The sequence below is a fragment of the Dermacentor andersoni genome, chromosome 4 (genome assembly GCF_023375885.2).
Source record: "Dermacentor andersoni chromosome 4, qqDerAnde1_hic_scaffold, whole genome shotgun sequence".
Taxonomy (NCBI): Eukaryota; Metazoa; Arthropoda; class Arachnida; order Ixodida; family Ixodidae; genus Dermacentor; species Dermacentor andersoni.
The window spans coordinates 83,006,440-83,033,727 of record NC_092817.1 but is presented as its reverse complement, the minus strand read 5'-3'; the positions used below and the strand labels follow the sequence as shown (position 1 = coordinate 83,033,727).

Genomic DNA, 27,288 nt, shown 5'->3' with positions numbered 1-27,288 from the left:
TAAAAGGTTTAAAATTTTTGTTCGGATAGTGGTTGAAAAGCCCAATCGACATCAGCAGCAGCATTTTGCGTCTGCTTGTAAAAATGGCCGCCTCCAAGCTTACCGCATGCGTTGTGCGCAGCACCACAGTTTAGTTCTTCTGCTATAGGTTTGTTGAGGATTACTGGCTGTATAAACGTTTGCGACAAGTTATGTGCAGCTAGTCCTCCTTTCACCATAGTCATTTTACTGCAGCCACCATCATGAGTCGCATCGTGAAGATCTTCAAGACTTTGCGAAATCACTGGAAAAAGTCCACTTTCGCCGCTTGTTTGCTGACTTACGGAGGATGGTACCTCAACGAAAGGCACAAGTAAGCGATGTTACGTATACAAGTTTAGTAAAGTTGTCGCTAATGTAATCTTCATAACACGGTATTGTTTACGATCATCACCGCAGGACTACCCTCATGATGAGAGCTCTTTGCCTGCGAGCAAAGGTATGTCGCATTGCTGTTTGGAGCACCTTCGTAAATTTCGCATCATTTTTGGGCTTTAATCTTTCCAGACCTACGGCGACGAGCCTCTTCCTTCGGGAGCCAAGCCCAGACACGTCACTGTTATCCTTAACCCGACGTCCAAGGATGGGCAAGTTTACTTCCTTGGCCAAGTTCCCGCGTGGAGTCGAGCTGTGTATCCTGCGACCTGCAATCTGTGTAGCCAAGTTCCCGCGAGGAGTCAATCTCAGCGGCACCAAGCAATCCATTTCATAGCTACAAAATTTGAACTTGTGATCCTGTCCGAATTGTTCTACAATAAGACTCTATTCCTCATAGCATCATTAATGAATTATCATTGCACTCAACAGCACAATTCGTTAGGTGCTCCCTGCTAGCATGTCCATTAGTTCAGGAAAAGACAAGGCGAAAAAAAAGTTACCGGAGTGCTATGAATACACACATTGTTCATATGTGTGATCCCGGCGCTCTGGTAAATATTAAATAGTGTCTTGCTACAAAGGAAGACAATAACATAATAATAAAACTTTAGCGTTCAGAAGAAGTTCCAACTGGAATTCTCACGAGTCGTTTTTCTCTGCACTCATCTGTTAATCACTATATCCACCTGATTCTATCTGTAAGATACCCTGATTTTAAAGAAAGTAAAAGACATGCTGCTGCTGCAACAAAAAATAGCATTTGTGAAAAATAAGTGTTCATAGTAAGCAATGCAGCAAGTCATTGTGTGCTCTGGCCCCAGGTTGCACAAAGTTAAAAGAGAACTTTCCACCTTTCGCGATTAACAGGTCTCGCTGCAAATTCTGGGTGGCACTGTTTTTATTATGATTTCTTCTTAGTGCTTTCCGCTCTATATTTATTAACATTTGCCTTGCATTAGGTAGGATGGAATAGCTTTTGCTATAGTTTCTGTCCCTTGGCCAAGTGTATTAGTTATTGTCGTATGTCACTGTACGCCCCATCAGAGTTGTCACGTTAGGGTGCCACAACCTCCTGGCAATGCTGCCTCACCTCCTTAGCATGCTTTCTCCACTTCACTGTCACTTCACCGAAACTTGCTACAAAGCAACAAAGCCTTTCAGATAGAGCCACTATATGTAGAATTATTGATCAAAACCAAAATGTTCGCTACTTGATGTCATTATATTCACTAGCATGTGCCGCACCACTGTGGGCAAATATATATTACCCACTTCCGACCTTCAATGGTATATATGAGGGGGCTCAGGTCACAACCTTTGCTTGACCTCGACATATTCATGTATCACGATGGTTCCAATGATCTATGGGTCCCTGATATTTTGACATATTGTTGCGCTAATAATGTGGAACCACTTTAATACTTACTGTTGGATAAATATGTTAATAGCTTTACATAATTGAGCATAAACAAGGTCGAACAAAAGCTGTCACTTTTCTTGTAGCTGTCTTGTTCACGCTACATTTGCATTTAGTTGCAGACTCGCATGCTGATGGTTTGTCATGTCACTTGCATTTTTCTCCTTCCCTAGGAAAGGAAAAATTCTTTATGAGAAGTATGCTGCCCCACTCTTTCATCTTGCTGGCATCCGTGTCAGCTTCTTCCAGGTAAATGCAAGCTCTCGAGTAGTGTTGTGTAGGTGTTCAAGGCTTTCCTCACACCATTTGCACATCTTTTCATTCAAAATATAAAGACTGAGTATGAGGGCCAAGCCAAAAGTTTGATGGAAGTGCTGGACAACACCGATGCCGTGGTCATAGCCGGAGGAGATGGCACATTACATGAGGTACCAGCTGTCTTTCTTAATCTAATGTAGCATGCTGTTCAAGTATTTACATGAATGTGTGATTTTTGTTATTTTTTCTTCTAGGCCATCACTGGTCTCATGTCAAGGGATGACTTTGTAAGTCCTTTCTTCTTGTATGTGTTTGTGCAGTGCATGCATGTGTGCGTGCACCAAAACGTAAACAGATTAACGTCAGCCTGAAGTGCCTTTTTTCAAGATAGTGCAACTTGCTCTGAAGGTGTAGCACATTCAGCTGCTTTTCCATGCGTGTAGCAACCTTACAGTGTTGTGCATTGTATAGTGTCAAGCTTTTTACACGGTTCAGCAATGCAGTGTTAGTTCATGCATGTTTTGAAATATGAAAGCTTCACTGTGGCTTAGAAATGCGGTTGAGCCTCGATATTGCAAATGATAATGATGCCACTCTAAAGTGTTCCTTACTGATATCAGCATATAACAGATATATAATTTAACAAATATTAGAAATAAAGGTATTCTTGTGTTGGATGTGACTTAGAGCAACGTTTGGCTTTATACAGAAAGAATAAAAAGCAATTAATCCTCTTGCCTTTTTGTGTACTTTCACATCACACTTAAGCTTTCACGTTGTGGGAGATTCATCTTGATTTGGGGAATACAAATGGCATTATGCACTTTTTGTAGGTAACAGCTAGCATACGATTAATGCACTTGGAGTAAACTCAAGTGTTTGCATATTGGCCCTCTTATTCTTACCTGTTTACTCAATGTGTGTTCAATCAAATGTGTTAAATAAGGATTGAAAATGTTCACTTAATCGAATTCAGATTTCATCTTTGTAGACCCTCTGAGCAGATGGTGTACTGTAATGCTGACTTTCTTGCTACATAACTTATGAATGGTGTTCCTGTGTATATCATAAACCTTTGGCACTCTTGCATATTTTCATATTTCTTGTTATATGTGTCTACAGAGTCGTTATGAAGTGCGAACGATTAATGTGGACCACAACTCCCAGTCTTTCACTCACAATGTTTCTGTGCTGACCTGTTTTGCAGGATTGATGTAATTCATACTTCAGCGAGGGAGGTGAACTTGTTTGTGCATTAACCAACTGCTTACATATAAATGTTGCATCACACACTCAAGTAACAAACGACTAAGTGACACAAGTTTGATTCTGGTTATGTAGTGATGAAATGCCCTTTGTTTACTGTAAGGTTAACTGTAGTCAATTACCAAGTGGTAGTTCACAGATCACGTGGTCTTTTGGCAAGCACTGAATTTCACACAGTTTGCCATGAGTACTTCGTGCTTACAGCCTACCTAGAGCGATATAGTGCTGATTCAAAGTTGTTCATGATCAACATCAAATGCATTGCAGGCAACCGCATGCAAGCGATTTCCAGTGGGTGTCATCCCAGCAGGAAAAACCAACTCACTTGCCAAGCTTTTGTTCTGGGAGCCAGGCATCACCGAAGCCCGGTAACAATACCTCGAACAGTTGAATTTCCATGGCCTTTTAGCTAACTGGATGACACAAGATCACATTTGACGAATTGACATAGAAGCAAATTTGTACAGGTGGATTGCACTATCTGCAATGGCTGTCGTCTCAGAGCAGCTCTCTAAGATGGACGTCATAAGAGCCGAGGTCAGTTGCACTGCATGTTGGCAAGGAAAGCCTCAAATTTTAGTTTTCAGTCTCATTCTGCATTGTGTCATGGGAATATTAGTGCAAGTTATAAAGCAGTGTTCACTTTCTCGTTGCACTCAGGACTTCTTTATCACCAGGATTTTCTACTGAGTGGGTTACATTCTAGACAGGCATAATGTTGTAAGCTGGTGGCAACAACATACAACATTAAGTGTGGAGCTTTAATGAAGGAACACATTTTGCTGTAAACTTCCCACTGCCCTGCAACTCATAACACCTACATTATTGATTTTCATAATACATAACTTCATGCAACGCATAGCATTTGTACAGATTGTAGTTTCAAGTAATTATTGAATGCATGCGATAAAAAAAGAATATGAACTATTCTCTTATAATCAATTATTGCATGTTAAAAGATTTTACATTACGATTCATGGTGATTTATTCTATGTAAAGTTTCATTTCAAATAAGCATGCGTAGTCATTTTTATTGTTGTACCTTTCAATCTGGCAATGCCGATAAAGTGATAGATCACTTTAGGTGTGGAAACAATAGCACATTGTAGAAAATTTAGTTTAAAATATTTCATTGCATGATAATTTATTGCACTTTCTCAATTCATTATTATTGATCGCCTACACATTGTATGAAAAGAGAAAATGCACTTAAGGTAGATGAAGAGGTACTTAGATTGAAATATGCATTGAAAAACTGCATGAACAAGGGACTTATCTCCCCATAGTTTAATGTTGGAACTGCACTAGCACATCCTCCCTCCTTTGTTTGCACATAGTTTCTTGTTTCACCTCTGAGGTTTCTCGTCCATCATCTTTGCTTCTTATTGCATGTGTACAGCTTCAAAGCGAAGAAGGTGAGGAGAAGGAAGTGAAGACTGTGTACTCCCTTGGTCAACTGGAACAGGGTGTATACCACAGCCTGCTCACTACAATACCAAAGTATGTGTACCATGTGACCTTCAGCTGGCATTGAGTGCTGTTATAAAATGCAATCATCTTCTGTGATAACTCATATTCAGAAGGTTCGTAACATTTGCTAAGTCAAACAGGTTTGGAGATTTTGATTGTCATGATGTGCTCTCAGATATATTGAAACTACCTGATAGGGGTGTTTCACTATGTCACCACTGCTGTAAGGATGCTGATACTATACAGTGGTAATTACAGCAGTTCTAGGTGGGATAAAAGGCACATAGGGCTTGCAGTGCAGGCTCTGATGTTAATTCAGTTCATTTTTTCTCCTCCCTTGTACTTTCTTTAAAGATGACGAACTGGTTTAACCTTTGAGATGGAGGTGCATGGAGGTTATTCTTGGTTGTGCAGAAAACAGTGTGTTTTTTCTGTCCATGATTTGGGTATGTGTTCAACATGTAACTTTACCTTAAGTCCAATTTTAGAGAATTCAATATTAGGTTCTTCATTCAGACTCAAATTTGTGGTCATGATTAGTTGCAATTATTACAAGCCGACAGTATGCAACTTTTGCCTTGCATTGCAGTGAAAGTGACTTAGAAAGTGTTTGTAGTAATACGAATGGCCAGTTTGCCATTGCTAATGAAGAAAAGCTGCTCTCTCATTGCTATTTTTAAAAAATCCTTTTCTTGAAGTACCTCTTACGTGCTGTGTTTGACTGGCCCCAGTGACGAAAGCATTCCTTTCTGTTTTTTTAGGTATTGGTACCTTGGCCCGCTGAAGGCAAGGGCTGCACTGTTCTTCGGAGCCCTCAAGGTACATCTTTGTGCAGTAGCACCATCTCAGATTCTGTCTTTCGGTGCTATTTCATTGTTATTGATGCGTTAACATTCATATTGCACTTCACACGCTTTTCGAGGGCAATGCGTGTGTGTTTATATATATATACACACACATGCTCGCTTGTATCCAACCGTTTTCCCGCCTACCTGGCTCACTGCATAGTTTGTGGTCAAATCGGTAATGCATGAGGCTGGTGTGCTGAGGGAAGAGGGTTCGAAACCAACCATCGGACCAATTTGGGTCACTAAGTATATGCCAATGTGTACATACATGCCGCTCTTCACTGAACCTCTTTCATGATGACATGGGTCACTGCAGACATGGGACTAGGTAAATTCTGCGGTTTTAAAAAATTCTTTGATGCTGAATTGGAGCACCGGTTATGTGCCACTCTGCCTGTGCTGGTCTCCAGTGAATCTCTTTGATGCCAGTTTAGGTTACTGGGTACGTGCCAGTAGGTGTGTGCCGCTCTTCAATGAACATCCCTTATGCGAACTTGGTTAACTAGGTATATGCCTTTGGGAATTTGCCACTTTACAGTGATGTAAAAGATCTCTTAAATTTCTCTGATGCTGAGTGGAATCAAGCCCACATCACAAGGGTTCCTCAAGGACAGCAACCTGACTCATTACCGGGCTGTGCCACAAATGCAATGGGTATTTGCCACTTTTCAATGAATGGCTTTCATGCCAACGCTTTAGTGAGCTGTGCCATGAATGCACTAGTTATGTGCCGCGCTTCAGTGAACCTGTCACCGACTTGGGTCACTGAGTATGGGCCACTGAGTGTGCAACAAGTTAGGAAACAATTCTCAGCAATTGCAGGCACTGGCGCACCACACTTCTTGTCTTGGAGGTCATGCGCAGACTTCTCGGCAGTGCCACTAAATGGTGAAGCGTGTCCAAAAGGATGCGCAACAGAGGAGCTTGGTTGCCACGTGACGCGTTTTTCAGCGTTCGCACACACCGGTGCACCGTGCATTTTGAAGGCCACGCACAGGCTTCGTGGTGGCGGTGCTAGATGATGCCAAGTATTTTTATTTGAGTGTGAAACAGGAGTTCCACTGCAGTACGCGCCTCGATGGTGGAAATACAATGTGTAGTTATATTTATTTAATGCTCACACATTACTGTCAACAATCATTGCCAGATTGGTTCTGCTGCAATTTTTAATAATGCAATTAGTATTCTTTGGTACTTGATACACTTTCCTGGTCGTACTGTTTGTCTGTCTGTGTATTGATACCTCTATTTCCCTGCAACTTGGGTCACTGGGTGGTCCATGGGCTAATAGGCAGTGCATCGGTCCGCTGTGCTCAGAGAACAGAGTTCGAAACCAACTGTTGGACCAACTTAGGTCACTGGGTATTGTCATGTTTGGAGTCGGGCATGAATTAGATGGTAGCTGGCCCATGCCGTCGTCCAACTCATTCATGCTGAGGACGTTGTTGAAGTGAGAGACTTGTTCTCATCAAGAACGAAGAATATGGGTTTATTTACAGTATCTACATAAGGACGTTGCAGTTCATCAGTCTAGCATGACTGAGAGTGAAAGCACACTCAGCAGCCACACAACAGCTGCTTTAAACACTCTGTCCTCCCTAGATTCCTAGGTGAGGGAAAAATGTTTGACCAGAGTCATCGTAGCCGAGCCGCCTATGAGCGGGAGGGCTTATACACACACTTCCGCACAGGTTTCACTGCCCCCACTGAGGTGAGACAGTCTTCGCAAAACTGGGTCTTGCGTCTTGAAAGGCGCGTGGGACGGTGCCGCTAAATACATTCCCTCGGGAACTCCGCCGCTCCCAAAAGACCGGGTCGGTGGTGACGAGTTCACTAACAAAGCCTGGCTCGTCGACCTCGTCTCGGCATTCCGGCGACGAAGAGTTGCTGACTCGGCGCATTGTCCTCCTCACACAGTCGGTTGCCGCAGCAGACATCGTGACGCCAAGAGGCTGCGGAACGACGCCTTGTCGTCCTTTCAGAGCAAGCCAACACAGTAGACCTAGGGGCTCCGTTCGGCTGGAGAAGGACGGTTGGTTCCTAGAAAACGCCAATCCCGCTGCCGTCGCCGACTCTCCAAAGAAGGCACATGGTGGATTAACGTTGCCGTAGTCTCCAGTTCTCCAAAGGAAGTTCATGGTCGGTTAGTGCTGTCGTCTTCGCTGGTTCTCTGAAGGGTGCCACCACCGCTGATCGATCGAAGCACCTGCAGCGGGCTGAGATAGCTTGGCAGAGCAGTACCCCTGCAGGCCGATCGTAACAGTATGTGGCACAGGGTATGTGCTGCTGTTCAATGAACCTCGTAAATGCCAACTACCGGCACTGGGTATGTGTCACTTGACCTGTGCAGCTCTTCAAAGAACCTCTTTGGCACCAACTGTGGTAAGTGGACATGTGCCGCTGCAAATGTGCTGTTCTTCAATGACAAAAAAACATTCATTAAAAATTTATGTGGTGCTTGGTGCAATTGAACCAGTGCCATGCGGGAACTGCATGGCGGCACTGCTAGAAGGCACAGCTTGTGTAGTGGGAAGTACGAGAGAGCAGCCCCGCTGTATACACATTTCGGCATCGGCAATACGGTGTGTCGCTACATTGCCTCAATGTTCTCTCCATAAGCTCTCCATGATAAGCATATAGAAAAGCTGATAGTTATTATTGATTACTAAAAAATTTTGTTAGAAACCATCAGTAACGATTGTCAAAGACAGCGGCAGCTTTTTTAACACCCACTGAAATTCACTGACTGTTTGTGACAGGCTTTTTTTTAAAATCATGATGACAGTCATTAGTGATGGTTTCTACTGGAATTTTCTTTAAACTACCTGATGGAAGAAACAAGGACGAGTGTGCAAAACATTTGGATCGGCATGATATGCAGTGACTCATACGCTAGCACAACAGGAATTGCACTGGGGCCGCCAATGCCCACTGAACGTGCACCTCAGCAGGGATTGAGGCACGTGCTTACGGCAGCAGGCACTGGCAATGGGAGACAACTTTAAAGATTAAATCATCGCCAAGGAGCGAAGAACTGCACTGCATTAAAAAATATACAAACATTTTATCCGGAAACCATCCTGGGCTTTTTCTGTGCAGAACGATATCCAAATAAGCAACTTTACTGTGTGAATGTATGATGTCACCATGATGTCAGCAGTCATGGCCTTGCCATAAAATTTAAAGTTTTTCCTTCATTTCTCTCAGATAAACTAAGTTATTTTCTGCTGCAGAAATTTAACAGGAGTCTTGAAAGATTGTTAATCTAATGGTCATATTTGGTGTCTCTCTTGAGTGCCTCCCTTTCATGCCAAAGAAACCTGTAAAATTTCCTCAACTTGCATTGATTTGTTATTTTGTAAACAGTGACATACAGATTTTGACATTTAACTGATGAGCAAAATTGGTGAGATCAGTGGAACCATATGGGATTAGTGTGACTGCAATATCTTAACTGAAAGCTTGTTGACAATGCCTATAAGCATGTTATGCATGAAAATAAATAAAAAAGCTAAGAAGTGTCTGGTTTGGGCAAGCTTGTAGTGATTCATAATAAGTAGTTGCTCACAAACTGAATGACAAAGGACATGGATTCAACGAACACAAGTACAAATAAAACTGCTTTGGTATCACAATATTTCACTGTTGTGTATCATTCCTCAAACTGGCAAGGGATTCACAACTTTTGCCTTGTTAGGAGTGAGGAAATGAAACAGTGGCTCAGTGGTAATGAAGGCAACATTTGCTGTAACATAGCTTTGCTGAAGGAAAATACTTTGAAATGTCTTAAACATTTCTGCATGAAATCACTTGTACAGTGGCACCCAATTGTACCCAAAATAATTTGCAACTTTATGAAGGATTACCAGATCAGGCATCCTATAAAAAATGGTACACTCCATAAAAACTGGTCTAGTTAACTGTTCCCTTGAACCGCATTGTGCCATGATGTGAAACAGTCTGTGAGTGCTGACGCGTAAGAAATAACACATCACAATGAATGAGGTGGACTTTTCCTTTATTTGGCAACATTTTCGGGTTTATTTTTTTTGCAGCTCAATAGAAAAGTACATTAAGATATATTTTTTGCTGCAAGTTAAAACACACGCAAAAGGAAAACACATAGATGACGGCATGGGCGGTTTATTGTCTTCGTCTATGTGTCTTCCTTTTGTGTGTGTTTTAATTTGTGGCAAAAAACATCTTTAAGCGAGCACAAACTAGGCCAGTGAACAGTTCTGTTGAAAAAAGCACAGATAGCCATTCATCAGTGACCCATCACAAAATCTTTATTAAGATGTTATTGCCTTTGTTAATTACACTGTTTTTGCATCATTCTGTAGCATGGTAACAAGTTTAAAATATATAATGCCATTGTTTTATTGTTTTTCACTAGATGTAGCTTGTATTTTTTAATGCTGCGTGTGAATGCTTACTAGTGTACTGATTGTGTATTATGATTTTCAAGCATATCTTTATTTATTACCTTTGTAATCTATGCTATGTTCCAGTGTTGTGAATTTCACTGTGAAGCTTTAAGGCAACATGGTTCAAATAAAAGCATAGCCATTAGTCCTTGCCATCTTTACATTTCTGAGCCTTTATAACAGTATTGAGTGATAAGTTACGTTAAAAACGAGTTCTGTTCATCTTAGTTTATGTAAGACTTGTTCTCTTGTTTTTATGCTTTGTTATTCTTTCTTTTCTAGGGTGTTCCAGAGACAACTGTTGCTAGACTTTCTTACTGCGAACCATGTAGTGGTTGCTCACGGTGTTTCAATCAAAATGCATTGGGTGAAGTACAGCCACCCCCCAGGCGTCATTGGTGGTCTTCACTAATCCATAGGGCAGCTCCGCAAAGTAGGTGTACCAAAAATTCAATTTAATTGCAGAGGATCAATTTGCTTACTGTAACCACATTTGCAGAACTTTAGATGTCTGATCATCTTATCCAGTTGCCTTTGTATCTAGAATAAGTTTAAAACTGCTACCAAACAATGTTCATGCACAGTGTTGAAAGAATGCACCCTTTAACGTAACTCCGTCTGATAACAATCTTCATGCACTGTCCACTTTGCTTTGAATAAACCGTGCAAACCATCACATAATCCTTATTAAAAGAGTACGAGCACATATTTTCTAAGTTGTATGTAGTTGTAAAACTACATTAGCAAGCATGAAGGTAGGTTAAAAGCACTTCCTATTGGGTTAATTGGTAGCTGTTCGTTCTAAAACATAAATACGGCAAATAAATGGACACACACAAGAGAAGAGAACGGGACAGGGCGCCACTCGCAACTGCTTTATTCACAGAATGCAGGCACATATATACCGTCGGTCAGCACATGCACACAGAGCAAACTTTCATTCACGTGTATCATGAATGTTTGATTAGATGCGTGAATGAAAGTTTGCTCTGTGCACATGTGTTGACTGACGGTATATACCATATTTACTCGCATAATGATAGCACTTTTTTGTAAAAAAAATTGACTCAGATTCAGGGGTACAATCATTACGCGGGTTAAATTTCCCGCAAGAAGAAAAAAAAATATCATCTGGCATTTGCTACGGGATGACAACAGGCCAACAAATAGGCGGCTGCCGCTGTATGTAGTGCGGGACACAAAAAAGAAATGGCGTCCGGCAGAGCAAGCCCAACGCGCCGAACGCGATTTTTTTCTTCTCGTGAGTACATTACGTGTATCCAAACAGTTTCTTCCGTATCAGTAATGAATAATATCAGCAAGTTTGCGGCAATAAGATAACCATGTCCACTTTGAGGGGACAGAAACAGATGGGCGCGCTTAGCTGCCAGTGGCATAGGAACACATGGCGGGCATGCTGCGGAAACTGCGGCATTTGTCTTCACCACTATCCTAATATGGCACGTTTCCGCTAAGGGTGGGCGAATATCTTAGCTGTGTTACAAACGTCGGCGTATGAATAGGGTACATTTCTAACGTATCAGTGTAAACGTGGCCGCTATCGTTGCCGCTCGCGATTTGTTGCATGCCCATGAGTGCAGACGAGAAGAATCGAAAGGCGCCTTTTTTGTTTTTGTTAACCACAACCATTATAAAGCCTACACATAATAAAGGCAAGTTTGGTTGTAGCTTTTTTTTTTGTCATAGAAGTGCGGAAAGTGATGAAAGGGATGAAATTGGGCATCTGTTTAAGAATGTTTGGTGCGTGCAGACCGCTTGGTTTGTCTTGAAGAGTCGTTCGCATAGCAGTCGACAGATGGTGAGCGCGATCATTATTAGCTAGACTTGGCACATGACATATCGCTGCGGCAAGTTCGGGGTGCAATCATTACACAGGAAATAAAAAAAACCGAATTTTGACGACAAAATTTAGGGGTGCGATTATTATGCGAGTGTGATCATTATGCGAGTAAATACGGTATGTGCCTGCATTCTGTGAATAAAGCAGTTGCGAGTGGCGCCCTGTCCCGTTTTCTTTTCTTGTGTGTGTCCGCTTATTTGGTGTCCTTATATTTTATAATGAAGGTGGGTAAACACTCATAAGGCATTTTATTGTAATACATGTAGGGCTAAAGTTGAACTTGAAATGCTGGACCTGGTGTCATTAACATTATGATGTTATGACCCAGGAATATTTGTTGTCGTCATGCAGCATGAAGACTAAGTATGATGGCATTGTGCATTTAAAAATAAACAAGAGTGCTGCATGTGTTTTTTCTGTCTGCACTTGCCTGTGGCAGCTGTGGCGATCACAGAAATTGTGCCAGTGTATCGTGCACCCATACTGGGTGATGATGCACCTATATATTGGGTGCTGAAACCAAAGCGGGTGCATAGAAACAAGTATCATAGCAAATTATTTAGGGTTATCTGGCACTTGCTAGTATAAATATTTTTGTGAGGTTTAGAGAGTTTGGACATTCTTTTAACATGCGCCAAGAAAAAAAAATTATGAGTAGTAAATGTGATGTCAGTGGTTCTTTAAGATGTTACTTCTCCTGTTGATCACATCAATGTTGCTGATATGTAATTTCATTACACAGGGAGACAGCACAGCACAGCACAAGTTTAGTTAGAAGTGGTGGAATGAGAACTGTTGTTAGGGGGGGAAAAAATGAAACTTAGCCTGTACAGAAGTCATGGCTGTTCTGGCCTTGTTACAATGGAGTTGGTAATTCGTCATCTCTAACAGGCGAATCTCAGGTTGACTACAGCAAGCTCATCAATGAGGACTGCGGAGTTTGGCAGGAGGAAGTCACCGAGCACAGCCAGCTTGATGTTTCGGCAAATGCACAAAAGGTGATATGGCTGCTTGGTGTTTTGTGTCCTCACATGGTGGCGTTTTCGTAGCAGTAAAATAAAAGTGATGCTAATTACAAGAATGAAGAACAGCCAATGCCTTGCACTACAGCATTCCACTAAGGTGTTGCGCAGCTGCCCACTTCAATCTTGATGCTTCTGTTCCCGTCTGCGCTCAGCAGGGTCGGTTCCCTTAGTCCAGGGCTCCGTTGGCCTTAGCCGCTTTGTGAGTTCGCTGCACTAGACTGATTTGGTCATCATGCCATCGTCGTCATTATGTTGTCATCATACAGTCGTTATCATGCATTCATTGATATACTGTTATGATGCTGTCACGGTTGTTCCATCGTCGTCATTGAAACTGCGTCATCCAACTTCCGCCATGACGTCCTCTTCAAGTCATCCTCGTCACACAGCCATCGTCATACCATTGTCGACATGCCGTTGTCGTTGTACCACCTTCAAAGTGCCATTGACGTCAATCCTGCCTCACCATTCTATCGTAATCAAGGTGTCGTCATTCAACTGTGATTATGCGATCATTGTCATACCATAGTAATCATTGTGTCATCATACAGTTGCTATCATGCTTCCATGTCATACCGTCATCGTCATGCTGTCGTAGTTGTGCCATCATTGTCACTCCAACTTCATTATCTGACATTCATCATGCTGTCGTAATCACGCCATCGTCGCCATACAGGCTTTGTAATACATTTTCCATCATGCAGTTGTCGTGATGACATTGTCTTAAGTATGTTGTCATTCCATCATCGTCATTGTGTCATGGCCACACAGTCGTCGTCACACTTTCGTTGTCATACCATCCTTGTGATACCCTTGCAGTCATTCCATCGTCGTTATTCGAGCTTCGTCATCCGTTGGCGTCGTCGTCACATCATCCTTGTCATACTTTTGTTGCCATCTTGTTGTCTTCATCTCATAGTCGTCACACTGTTGTCGTTATACCATTGTAATCATTTAAGAATCGTCATCTCATTGTCATCATGCGGTCGCCATCATACTGCCTCTGTCGTTCCATCAACTTCATTCATTCTTTTTCACTGTGTTGGCACCATACCATTGTCGTCATCCTGCTATGATTATGGGTGACCTTGGCAAGCTAGTGCCCTTGCAGAGTGGGACGATACCAGTGTGTGTCACATCTAGCTGAAGCAATGAAATCCTCAGAGTGACCACAATAGATTGTAAATAAAAATGTGACTTCAGATGTATGACATGTCACTACACGGCACAAATGCTAATCACATTACTGTCGACAGTCATCGTGAGAGGAGTTGTACCATAATTTTTTATAGCTTTTCGTCATTCATTGAATCATATCTCAAATATAAAATTTTTATGGGAGCCTGCTCTGTATCCATGCTACCAGAAGCTAGGCTTTTTAAGAAACATGAACCAAAATTTTGTTGCAACTTTTAAGGAATTCATGTTTCTTTAAGGAATATGAATTCATTAGTTAAAGTATATGAAAAGGAGGTATTATTAAATGGGGTTCATATTCCTGAAAAGGGTCCTGAACCACTTTTCTTTGAAGCCTGAGAAATGCCTTGTGACGAGTATTGCGCCTCCCAGGATTATATTATCCAAAGAATTTTTCAATAAGACCTAATACGAGCATAGATATTACAAGTGCAATATTTATCTTTCTCATACCTGCTCAGTGTTTTTTGTTCCGAAAAAGTGGGGCGGCACTAGTTGTGTTGGGGCGGCACCATTTTTGTTTACTTTGCCTGTTAAGTTAACTGCATCAATTAATCTACAGAGTAACAAAAGGAAGAAGCGCACTGATCCAAACATCCTTCTTGATTAATGTCAGGTATCGGCCAGTAGCAGTCGTCTAGGGAATCTTAAATATGATGAAATATGCAAGTTGCCGGCAGCTTCAAAACGGGTGAGGAGCAGGCCTCTGTTTGAGGAAAAGGTAACTTGACGCTGCATGTGTGAACACCATGCGCTGCACACAACTGCAAATTTGGCAGAGATGTTAACAACAATAGTGTATGCTATCCACTGAATGTTTTTCATTAAGCCTGAGGATCGGTTCAGGAACCCTTTAAGTAGGAAATATGATTCCTTTCAGAAACAGGCATTCCTTTGAGGGATATGAAGGCAAATTTCAATTTTGGACATAAATGTTGCGGAATATGTCATATGCATCACTACTTGACTATTTGCTCTGTTTGTGGAGATCTAGTCTGTTGATACAGAGTAGGAATAGAGCAGATGTATGTTGACTGCAGCAACTCAGTTAGCAAATGCATCAATTGCTGCATGCCAGAAGTTAATTAATTGAGGTAGTAAAGCTAATAGTTTTCTTTGTCTCTTGTGCACATTTTCGTGGTCGGTGGTTAGCCTGTTACTGCTGGTACAGAGGCGCCAACACAAAGGGGCCGTGCGCTTGTGCAACTGAGTTGCGGGACAAGTTCGTTGCCAAACGCTAACTATTATAGCCTGTTAAAGCACATATGCTGTCCGTCTATATTACTGCTAAAGATGTAGTTAATGGATCTGTTCTCTACAGAATTATATGGTGAAACAGCAAGCGCTACCTAAATATCCTCACTGCGACAAATATACACCATCAAGAGCACCATTTCTTTAGTATAACTAGTAGCTTTCTTAAAGTGTTTGACTTTTTGCTTACATTGACAACCATCATCGATAATACCTGCACAATTTTTTTATCTATGAATATTCATTGTTCCCTCTGCATGCAAGGAGCACTTGCTAGATTTCTGAAACTTTGTAAATTCACGATAATCTAATTCCATTCATGTTAGTGTGCAGAAAGCTTAGCAGTACGGAAGTTTGGGCTAATGGGTGTTGATCCCTTTGTGAGTTTCTAGCACCAGAAAGCAGGCAATGAATAGGGAACAGGGACATCAGCACAGGGAGGGCTGTTTCCAACTGACTTATTTAGCTGATTGATTATGTTGTGCTAAATTTGTATGGTAAGCAAGGGCAACTGTTTAAGCTCTGTCAACTCACTAAATAAATCTGTTGACAGTAATGCTTATGCTGTTGTTGCAGTCTCCTGTAGTGCTTCATTACCGGTGCTACTAAACCACAAACATGTTGAACGCATTAAGAGCCCAAGTGCAGCAGTGAACCAAAACAGTTACTTACAAAATTTTCTAACTTTATGAAGCATAATTGGCTGGTGCCAGCCAAGCTACTGCTCGATGCAGTAAATCAAGTTTGTTACATACATAACTAGTAGCTTGAACTTGAGAACTGTAGTTGTCTGAAATTGGTGTTCAGCATTTCTTGAGTTTAACTTTTATGCCCATTGTTCTTTAGTAATATTTAGAACATATTGAAAGAGCTAAAAAAATTACAAGGAACACGCGTAAGATGACACATTACGATCATGCAATTGTAGTGTGGTTGTCCATCCATGCCTTTCGTAAGTATAGTATAGATTGAATGCAACAATGCACCGGCTAATCTCAAATGTGCTAATGCAAGGGTCTGTTGGTATGTCCGTTGCCCTTTCAGGATCTTCACACACTGCACTTGAAGGCCAGTCCACCACTCTCTGGAAGGTACCAACTGTTCTCTGAATGGTAGGTTGATGACTGTGTGCTCTATGAACCTGAAACATTTCTGTAGGAGAAAAAACAGTGTTATAAGAGGCCACCAAAGCAGCACCTCAATGTTGCCGTTAGCTGCAGCAGTTGTTTTCCCTCTTAATTTATGCACCAACTTGTTTTATGCTTCAATGCTATGATTTCTCTATGTAATTTTATGGTAACTTTTTGCATAGCTTGAGGTCAGCTGGCAAAGCAGCTTCCACCACTAACTGGGATTAGGTACTGCTTCCACGACCCTTTATGTAAATCATACTTTTTTCAGGCTAGGTTCAAATAGTGTATGTATTTAGTGCAGTTAGTCTGCACTGTTACTTTACCATCTTTCACTTGTCACTGTTCTCTCTCTTTTCCTTTCTATTCACTTCTTTGATTTTCATGTCTGGAATAGCCAACCTGATGCTTTCTCGCATAACTTCCTTCTGTTTTCATTCTTTCGCTTCATCTATTTAGTTCACTAAAGTAAAGTCGCTTTGTTTACTAGATGGGCATACATATTTGATTTCATTGAAAGCTGTTCCTGGGTCTTGTTTTAAGGCCATCAAAGAGGGCCCGCTTGGGGCTCTCTTATTATGACAATGCTGCTGACAGTGTTTAACACAAAACACAGATTTGAAATTATAGCAATAGGATAAGACATATGTGTGAACTATAGTTCTTTATTACCACCATTATTGTTTTATAATTGTTACGAGCATTAAAGAAATGTTTAAAGGACCTCCATGAAACTGTGGAGATTGTATGAGGTAGTTAGCTTTGTGCCATGGCTTCTGAATAGAGAGGTTAAGGGCTATAGAACCTGCAACACTTTCTGCAGTAAAACATGTAATATCGTATGCATGACCCATTTGCATGTGTGTTGCAAGTCACATACATTGTGTACTGTTCCCATCTTTTTTTCTGCATCTGCTTTCATTATATAATGCATAGTCTCAAGCAGAACCAATCAGCCCAACTTTTTTACCGCTACTATGACATTGTTTCTTTTATTATTTTTTTCATCTACAAAAAAGCCTTCAGAGGTACTCAGGCAAGACAAGAGAAGTACACACAACCCCACACCAAATCTTGGCTCGCGAAGCCATTGTGGACTACTCCAGTGGGTCGCAAGTGAGTATAGAAAAGTTTGTTGTTGCAGTCAGCAGAATGCAAAAACACTGGTTGACCTATTTAATCAGGCAGAGAGTGTGCATGCTTGTGGGTAAACTTCCGGAGTTTTAACTTACTGCATTCTGTCATGGTGAATGTTACTTTTTTACTCTCGTTGCTGCTCTGCTTTGCATTGCCGCTCCCTAATTACACTTAATTACTACATGCTGGAAAACTGCAGCCTTGCAACTTGTTGGAAATATGCAGACCAACACTTGCTGAGGCTCTCTTAGCACGTAGGTTGCTTTAGTGCAGATGTGCTTGTCCGTGCATGTGGTATTACATAATATAATATCTTGAGTGCGCAGTAGTGAAGAGAAGAACAAAATTTGTTTTTATTTCGTTGATTTGCTGTCATTATTGAGATGTTTAACCACACCTTAACGTAAAAAAAAAAACAATATCACTGTATAACTTACTGAATGCAGTTTAGTCTAAATATTCTGAGCACTATGTGAATGTAAATTTCTCTTCAAAAATAAAACTTTAGTGACTCAGATTGTGTGCTCATATGCTTCAGCATTTAGAAAGTTGAACAACTAATTAGTGAGCGCAGCTGAGTATAATAATCACCATTTTAATATTTCTTATGGGTTCACAGACAGTCGCCACATGTTTCCTCTATAGAACCATGAAGAAGCTAATGGCAGCTTTTATACATGTATAATTCTTTTAACACAAGAAAAAAAAATATGAATGGTTTATGCCATATACTTAGGATTGTTAGCTTTCGGGTAAAACCCGATTTTACCCGATTTTTACATCCTGAACACGTTGCAGGAGAATCTGGTTAAACCAGATTTGTCCCTGAATGGATCTTCCCAGTAGGGATCTGCACAATCGTGTGCTGACGGTTTGCCATTCTCTCCAGATGCCCTGTGCAATATAAACGAATGGGTGCAATTTCACATGGCTGCTTGGAGAGTAGGTATTGCTTTCTAGCGCTGCACTTCTTTATCCCCACTTTCTCAACAGATCGCCATGAGTTCGTACGTGCACACACCCAAAAAAAAAGGCTTGCAAAAGAAAGGGGCAAGCACGTTTGAGGCTGACAACACTGCGAGCACATGGCTGCCAGTCAGGGAGTTACAGTTACGACAAAAATAAAAACAGCAAACCAAACGGCACTTTGCCTACTGCACATTAGTCTCGGGTATGTGCACCTGCTTCCATGGCTTTCATGCGAAAGGGACGGGTGACGAGTCGACGGGGGAGGGATTGAGTGACATAGATGTCTTGTGCACTGGTTTATGTATTGCCAGTGAGGGCCCCAATGCCTATTATCACTTTTCTTCAGCCAGCTTTCGTCACGGTGAGTCAGACACGCTTGTCGGTCGGCCTTGTTGAGAGCTATGTAGTGTTCTGCATCCTCCGCTCTCCACGGAGCTTGTCATACCTCCTTTGACTGCCCACAAAAGAAGGGAAAGAAGTCACTGCACTCAAAATACTGTTTTGACAGGAACAGCAAGATTCCGAGAATGGTGGCATTGTTTCAATTCAAAGGACTTCAAAAAAGGGTCAAGTCTTAGCGATGGGGTGAGAAAGACAAACGAGAGAATGTGACCAGCAAGCGATAGGAGGTTGGTCTTTTAGGTTTTCCTACAGGTTTTCTCGACAAATTCAAAGCACTGCTAAAAAGAACTCATCAGCCACCTGGAGAGAAGGAACTGGCGATGAAGCGAATCATGCATCTGATTGGTTTAGAGTGCGAACTCTAACCAATGAGACGCGTGATCGCCATCGTCACTTCCCATTACCAGGGCCGACTGGTGAGTGCAAAGCCACCGTCGCAAACATAAATCTCCAGTATGCGGCACGGGAAATTTCAGCACGGAAATGGGAAGAAACTGAAAGACACTGTATGACTGGTGTAAAGGGCATGAAGATCTCCAGATCGAACGAAAGACAGTGAAGGCAGCCGTGCATTAGTGTGCAAATAGTGCAACACCGAGATGGTCACTGATCCAGCGAAGAAGCCCTACGACCGAATTCGCGAGCATCTAGCATCATCTCATCATAAGAAGTTCAAGATGTTGACCAAGGAAGCTGAGAAGGCGGGAACATCTCAGCAGACGCTCTTTGATATGTCCTGTAGACAACACGTGAGCGAAAGAAACTTAAGCGGACGGTGTAATCCATGACTTCGTTTGTGCCCTAGCTTACAGTGGAATCAGCATGCACCAGGTGGACGAACCTCTGGGGGACTTCGTACGCAAATATTGAAAGGCCGCAAATATCATGCTAACAGGACAAACACTTTGGCTGAAATACTTTAAAAATGCTTTCGACAAGGACATGGTGACAATCCGTGATGACATGCGAGATGTGAAAGTGAGTGTCATCGTCTACAAATCCTCAGACATCACTGGAGTGTCTACCATCAACACTCTCCTGTGCTACTATAGCCAAAAAACCATGAACAAGCAGGTTGTTTTGGTTGACTTCAACAGAGTAAATGCTTCGAACAGCTACACGGTGGCCAGCTTACTCAGCAAGGCTCTCCTGACTGTAGGCAAGATGTGGAAATATGTTGCGGCTGTAGCCACAGACTCAATGGAGTACATACAAGAAATGGTACGAGAAATCTGTCAAGCTGAAGGGATCCAAATGTTGCACGTGAAAGATTTAGCACACCTGATTCATGTGAGTGTTGACCGTGCCATTTCTTTACCATGCATGTCAACAGTTCGACCCGTGGTGATCAAATGTGGAGCGTTATTTAGGCACGCTAAATAGCTCTACCAAAAGTACACCGAAATTTATGCTTCTAATGGCCTCTCTGGACCTGATAAGAAGCCACCTTCTGTTGTCCCGAATAGATGGCAAAGCTTCTACAAAGCTCTTGTGATTGTCATAGAAATGTGGAGCTCGTTAATGCAACTTGCTGAAAGCTCGCATGATAGCAGCAAAGCGGAAGCTAGTCGAGTGATACTTTCTGAAAAAGAAGTTTCTTATGCGACAGCGATCCTGATGAGAGACGCACTCGGCCCCCTTTTAGATGCCCAGAAAACACTTGAAAGCAGAAAACTTCTGATGCCCAGCTTTGATCACCTGGTAAATGTCAAGCTGCAGCAGACTGTCAGCGAGCTTTCAACGATGATCTATAAAAGCAATCAGGCCAGAGCTGTTTTCTCTATGTTACCCAAGAGCAGTGCCACATTAGTAAAAACATGTGAAGAGTTCTGCACGAAACTCGCCACAAAATGGCGCTACACTGTTGAACGGAACGTCTCAGACAAAGGCAAAAACAAGCTAACTTTGGGGAAGTTGGGAACTGTACGGGATCCATTTCAGAAGTTTCTGAAACATTTGTTACATCAGTTGAAGTGAAATATCGTTTAGTGAATTTCACTATGTTCACACTGAAGGGCTGGGCATGTCTGTGCATGTGAATATGTGCGTTTTTTGTAAACGAAATATTTTTTGTTTTATTTATTCAACAGTAGTTTAGACGCAGTGAAGGTCCTGAATGGCAACACTAAAAAGTATTCCGCCTGGCGCAGGGCCTGTCACATGTACATTGCTCATGAGTACGGTACACTCTAAAACAAAATTACACCCTTTGGGTCGTATCTTGCCCTACAACAATAAACGTCATCTGTCTCGTCCGCATTTCCTTTCTTTAACGCTGCGAGCCCGGTACTTCCCAGTAACGAACTGCATGCGCGTTATCAGCATGGCATAGCATTCCCGATAGGAAAGTAGCGGGCGCGGTGTTTTGAATAAAGGAAACGCAAGCAAGGCAGATAACGATTGTTGTTGTGTGGCATATATGCACCCCAAAGGGTGTACCTTTGTCTAAGAGTGTAGCATACATTACAATCGCTGACCGATAATTCGGACTCGACGGAGTCCGCCGAAAAGTCAGAATAACTGGGAGTCCGGAATGCCGGATTTGCCCGAAAATAAGTGACTTGTTATTTCGATATCAGTTATATGGACACTTAAGGCGGATTTCCGCCGTCATCGTCGTCGTGATGTTCCGTATTGATTCCAAGTGTGATAAGGTCGCGGCCGCGCGCCGTGTGTTGCAGGCACGAGGGTGAGCCGATAAGGATGGTGGCTTGGTCTCGCACGTTCAAGGGAGGTGGACGGGGAGGAATCGCGCCGTGTTCTCGCGCGCACAGGTGGTGGGGGTGAGGCAGGTTACCGCGTTTTTCCTCTTCTACTCCGGCTGCGCATGGCGCGGCCGCGCACGCCCTATCTTGATGGTAATCTGCGGTGAGTGCAAAGGTTGGGTAACTCGATATAGCTGATGGCTTTGTGTGCGCTGTGTTCTCGCGCGCCTCGTTTGCGTTGACGCGAGAGGCAGCAGGAAGGACAATTTGCTCGCCGCTTCTGCCACTCTGTATCATGTCAGCGTCCTGATAGCGGATGTTCGCGGTCATCGAGTGAGATGTCTTCATGTTTGCCTGCGTGCGTTGCCGCCATGCTTGTTAATTTAGTCAGCGAATGTGCACAGCAGTTTATACGGCCGATAAAACCATCAAATAATTTGTATAGCTGTATAATAACTTGATATCGCAATCAATGCTTCGGTTTTCGAGCAAAACTGCTGCTCGTACTCCTTCCAATGCTCCTTCCGCAAGTGGTCAAAAAAGGTGTGCTGTATTTTGGGAACGTCACTTCCGGGATACCTTCAATATCGCGTGACTAGCACAATACGCGTCGTCTACGAGCGACGGCGTTCTCGGCACAGTGCCAAGCACGCTATCTTATAGTGCAGAAGCGTTGCCGCCCGTCGACGCCTCTGTTGTAATAGTCACGAGAAATATCGCGAAAATCGAAGCATATTCAACGAACGTTTAAGAGTATGCATGGTCTAAGTTTGTCAACGGGGGTGGGGGGGGGGGGGGGGGCATTGCTGCGAGCACATACGCTTGCCTTTGTCCTAGACTAGGCTGCGCTTTTCTAGCGATGCCTTTTACGCTATGTCTTTTCGCGCTTCGTCAGTGGTCAGAGCAACGCTCCGCAAGTGTTGTCAACGGATGTCGATCTGCCGGCCATGAACGGTGGGTGATCAGAGGAGCATGAAATCGAGCGGAAAGTATCGCTGCAAAATCGTGGAATCGTGGCTTGTATCTCGACCACTGTCATGCTGTCGCAACAGATATACCGAAGTACAGTCAACGCATGCACCGGATGTTCATCGGCGACTTCTAGGTCGACCAGGCTTCGCTGGTTTCGGTTTAGAGGAAGCGCCGGCGGCGAATTAAAACGAAAATATCTCCTTTTCTGCTCGACTCCGTGGCTAAATTATCACACGGTCGTGCTGTCGGAGCTAGAATTGTCGCTTGGCGCGCTTTAAGGTGTACGAAATTTTGGTCGTCCTTATCCATTAAGTTTATGAGGCTAATGGCGGTACCGCGGAGGGAGGAGGAGGAGGAAATAAAGAGAGAAGGCAGGGATGTTAACCAGAAATGCGAGCTGTCCAAGTAATCAAGTGTTCGAATTATCAGTCAGCGACTGTACATACATACATACATACATACATACATACATACATACATACATACATACATACGTACATACATACATACATACATACATACATACATACATACATACATACATACATACATACATACATACATACATACATACATTGTGCAGTTTCTAATATAGGCAGTATAGGTCAATACAGTAGGATATATTAACAATATGGACCAGGTTATGCAAGTACAAGATGAATCTGACTTAACAAGAAATAACTATAATAAAGCATACAAAGGACCACAGAAATGTAATAACAATACTTACCGGCATAATCTCACTCAGAAAAAGAACGCAATTATAGGCCGCGATATTGTAGCGATGTCTTTTCCAATGCTATACCTTTTTGTACGTTTAGCGCTTCGCCTGTGGTCAAAGCGGCAATCCACCCGCATTATCAGTGGGTTCAGCTGGCCACGAACTGTGGATGATAAACGCAGCGTAGAATCGAGTGGAAGGCATCGCTACAAAATGACACCTATGCTATCATCAGATTTTTAAAGCAATTCAGTGATCTGGAGTTTTGCACAAGCCGCTGTAGTTGCTTGGTGTTTATGTTGGGCTGCTAAGGGGCCGCGGGATCGAATCCCGGCCACGGCGGCTGCAATTTCAATGGAGGCGAAATGCGAAAACACCCGTGTACTTAAATTTATGTGCACGTTAAAGAGCCCCAGATGGTCCAAATTATTCCTGAGTCTGCCACTGTGGCGTGCCTCATGATCAGATTGTGGTTTTGGCACGTAAAGCCTCATACTTTCTTTGAGTTTTACACAAAAGTGATCATGCTTGGATCTCCACTAAGGAACGTTGGGATTAAATACGGTAATTGTTTTGTAACATCGCTCGTCCTGCGAAAACTGTGTTTCCTACATTCGTTATTCAATTTGATAATTCAAGACAAGATTTTCCTAATATTCACGTTTGATTTTATTTGAAAATTCCACTATCCGAACACCTCTATTTGCTAGCCTTGGTGATAGATGCATCACCTTGGTTTCAGTGTCAATCTCTGAGGAGGGGCTTGACTTGATTTTGGGGTCACATGTCACATAAACATTTGTCATGTTCCAGCACACCAAGTTGCCCTTCCATATGTGCGCATTTTTTACATCCCTCATCAGATTTTCGAATTCTTGCAGATGTGCTGTGCAAAAGCAAACCCTAAAATTTAGCTGATGGTGCCTTGTTCTGTCTCTATACTTTCCTGTCAACCCATCTTCTGCACTAAGAGCATCAGTATGAACTACCAACATGCTTATCAGTACTGTATTTTTCTGCAATAGCATCTGTGTCACTGCATTCAATTGAACTATGTCTTATCTAACAGAAGTAAGGTTGCAAAACATAGTAGCAGCAGAGCGCTTAGTGCACTTGCCCTGCATTGTTTTTGAAGAACTCACATAGAGGGACATTTTCTGATGCTCAGATGCCTGCAACTCTGTTGTCCACCTTCAGTAAACATTTCTATATCTACAGTAACAGCTCCTATCTTATTCTGTAAAACATTGTTTTTGGGAATGCCTTGGGCAATTATTGATTCAAAACTATTTCTTCTTTTTCAGCATGGCACTGAAGAGAGCAAGAAGATGGTGTACATAGATTCTGTCGAGTACAAGGCAGACCGCATGCATCTGAAGCTTGTTCCTAGTATTTTGAATGTGTACCGATACATGAATAGCTAACAGACAGGCTAGGTTGCCCGAGCTTTACTTGTGTTTCCTTTCTTTCTCCACTTCAAATGTAATTTCTACATTGAAGTCGATGTTGCGCATTTCAAGTGCGTATACTTCATTGAAGGGGGCTGTTACGAGTGGGGTCAGTGCCATTTCCTACAGCCTTGCACCAAAGAAACAACATGTTGCTTCAGCGCACTGCGCTTCTTACATAGCGTCCAAGAAAACTTTCTGTGAAAAAAAAAAAAACAGAAGTCTTCCTGTAACTGTGTTTTGAGCATGCTGGAGAAATTCATACCAACAATACATGTAAATTTTATGCATATCTGTCAGGGGTGTGCGAATACTCGAATATTTGATTCCGAATCGAGTAGTGAGCGTTTGAATAATTCGATTCGCGGATGAAATATCTGATGTCCGATTTTTCGAATGTCGGTACCTTCGGGGAATGACCCTGCCGTGGTCGGTGCCTTGACGTGCCCAGCGTCCTCACGGCGCGCGATCTTTATCGGTACAAGGTTTGACAGGTAGACAGGACCGATCTAAACGATTAACGCTACGCGAACAGAGGACACAACAAAAGCAGCAGCTCGTGTGGAAAGCACAGAAGCATGTGTGAAGCTCAGGCTGATTAGCCACCGGAATTAGGTACGCTGATCGCGTCGAATACGCAAGTTCAGTGTTCACGCACGCAGATATGTCGGAACTTTCACGCCACATGCGAGCACACAGACGAACTTAGCACGCGTGCTCGCGGTAATGGCCGGCTCGTCGACCGCAGACCCGAACGCCGGTTCAGCGGCTGCCAATCTCGCGACCGATCACTAATGAGCCACCCGTACACAAACATATTAGCGACGAGCTTTCCGCGACTGTTTGCGGCCCGTTATCGCATCGCCCGGCGGCGAATTTTAGTCACGGCCACACCATTGTCCACACTGATCTTGCCCGTTAGGCCTAATCGGAGCTGGGTTGTTGGGTATCGACGACAAAAGTTATGGTTACCGAATCAACGCACGTCTATTGGCAGCGGTCACACGACTCTCAGAAAGCCGACTAACCGCCTCGCCAACGAAAGCGAGTGCGCGGAATGACAGTTGCGTTTTCACGGCCGCCATATTTGCGAAATACCGTAAGACACGGCCCCTCGCTCCGAACGCCGTTCGTAGGCGCATAACGGTATCTTTTCGTAGCTCTGAGTGACCCTTCACAAGGCTAGCTTTGTATTTACATGGCGGGGTTGAAAATGTCACGTTACAGCGTGCTGACCCCCGGCTGCTGATGCATTTACACAGACGGCAGATGGACGTCGACCAAAAAGAAATTCACCCAGAAACGCCCCAGGAAGTTGTCTAAGTACGCGTGGGTTACTTGCTCATTTACATGCAGCCCGATGTCATTATCAATTTTATGAAACTTGATCCGGTCAGTATAAACCCTTATCGGTAGTTATCAAGCTTATCGGACTTGATCTGACCGTTATCAGTTATACCAACCTTATCGGACTCGGTCTGATCCTTATCAACCATTATAGGTCTATATAAACCTTATCGCAATCGATCCGATCATTCTCAACCATTTTCTGTCCTTATTGGACATGATCTGGTCCTTATCAACTCTTATCGGAATTGATCCGACCCCTATCAACCCATATCGCCTCTTATTACCCTTATCAGAACTGTTCCGACCATTATAAGATATCCTTCTTTAGCACCTGATCTGTCCGCGTCGAACCAATATCAACAGCGATGAAACCCATATAACCCCTCGTCACTCCTTATAAATTCATTGACTGCTTATCAGTGTTGCGCGACGCCAAGCGCATGAGCTTTTAGAGATCGGTAGCACTTCGGTCGGGGAAGGAAAGCCCCAACGGAAGGCGCATATCCCGCGACCACCGAAACGCATTGGGAATGTGGCGTGTTTGCCATCAAGTTTTCCCATAGCTGGAATTTTCCTGTGTGCACAATGCTAACTCAGCTCTACATATGGCCCTATAGATGGCTTTTATTCCACCATCACCAAATCTTTCAACGAAGGCTTCATAGAAACTGCTCTCCTTTGACATTTGTTTTGCATCGTCGGTACAACATTCATATTGCTCAGATAGTTTCAGCTTCTGCAAGGGTGTGTGCTTAGCCCACAGGGTAAGGCACTCGGCTTGTGAGCGTGGGGTTATGGGTTGGAAATTCACCACCGCCAACATTTTACGCGCAAGTGTACATGCCCCTTCTGTGAAACCGGCGAGGTTATGTGTGTCGCCGCGAGGGAAGCCAGCGCCGGAGGAGGAAGGCGCCTGAAGTGAAGAGAGTCGCGCGCCGGCGAAAGTACGGAGGAGCGATGACAGGAGCGAGTCAGAGAGGAAAGGCGACGGGAGAAACTCCTTTTCACCCCACC

The 27,288-nt window shown here is 43.0% G+C and overlaps 1 protein-coding gene across 2 annotated transcripts; it reads left to right on the top strand.

Annotated features, from left to right (window-relative positions):
- The first annotated feature begins 42 nt into the window (after positions 1 to 42).
- On the top strand, positions 43 to 24,927 carry Mulk (acylglycerol kinase-like protein Mulk). Of its 2 annotated transcripts, XM_055073971.2 has the most exons (16): positions 43 to 148; positions 235 to 352; positions 439 to 478; positions 547 to 626; positions 2,008 to 2,083; positions 2,170 to 2,262; positions 2,347 to 2,379; positions 3,626 to 3,726; positions 3,826 to 3,895; positions 4,758 to 4,858; positions 5,590 to 5,647; positions 10,386 to 10,536; positions 12,856 to 12,962; positions 16,485 to 16,552; positions 17,590 to 17,686; positions 24,781 to 24,927. In XM_055073971.2, exons 2-16 carry the CDS (start codon positions 243 to 245, stop codon positions 24,898 to 24,900), a joined length of 1,305 nt encoding a protein of 434 aa, XP_054929946.1. In that variant the 5' UTR covers positions 43 to 148; positions 235 to 242; the 3' UTR covers positions 24,901 to 24,927. The 2 variants fall into 2 exon arrangements, with proteins under 2 accessions (XP_054929946.1, XP_050039280.1); XM_050183323.3 differs by having other exon boundaries at positions 61 to 352.
- The last annotated feature ends 2,361 nt before the right edge of the window (positions 24,928 to 27,288 follow it).

Excerpts from the sequence above, each read along its gene's own strand:
- Mulk (XM_055073971.2), top strand. The coding sequence starts at position 243 with ATGAGTCGCATCGTGAAGATCTTCAAGACTTTGCGAAATCACTGGAAA. Across the intron at positions 3,727-3,825 it reads CCAGGCATCACCGAAGCCCG|GTGGATTGCACTATCTGCAA; the intron begins GTAACAATACCT and ends AAATTTGTACAG. Across the intron at positions 16,553-17,589 it reads TACCAACTGTTCTCTGAATG|CCTTCAGAGGTACTCAGGCA; the intron begins GTAGGTTGATGA and ends TCTACAAAAAAG.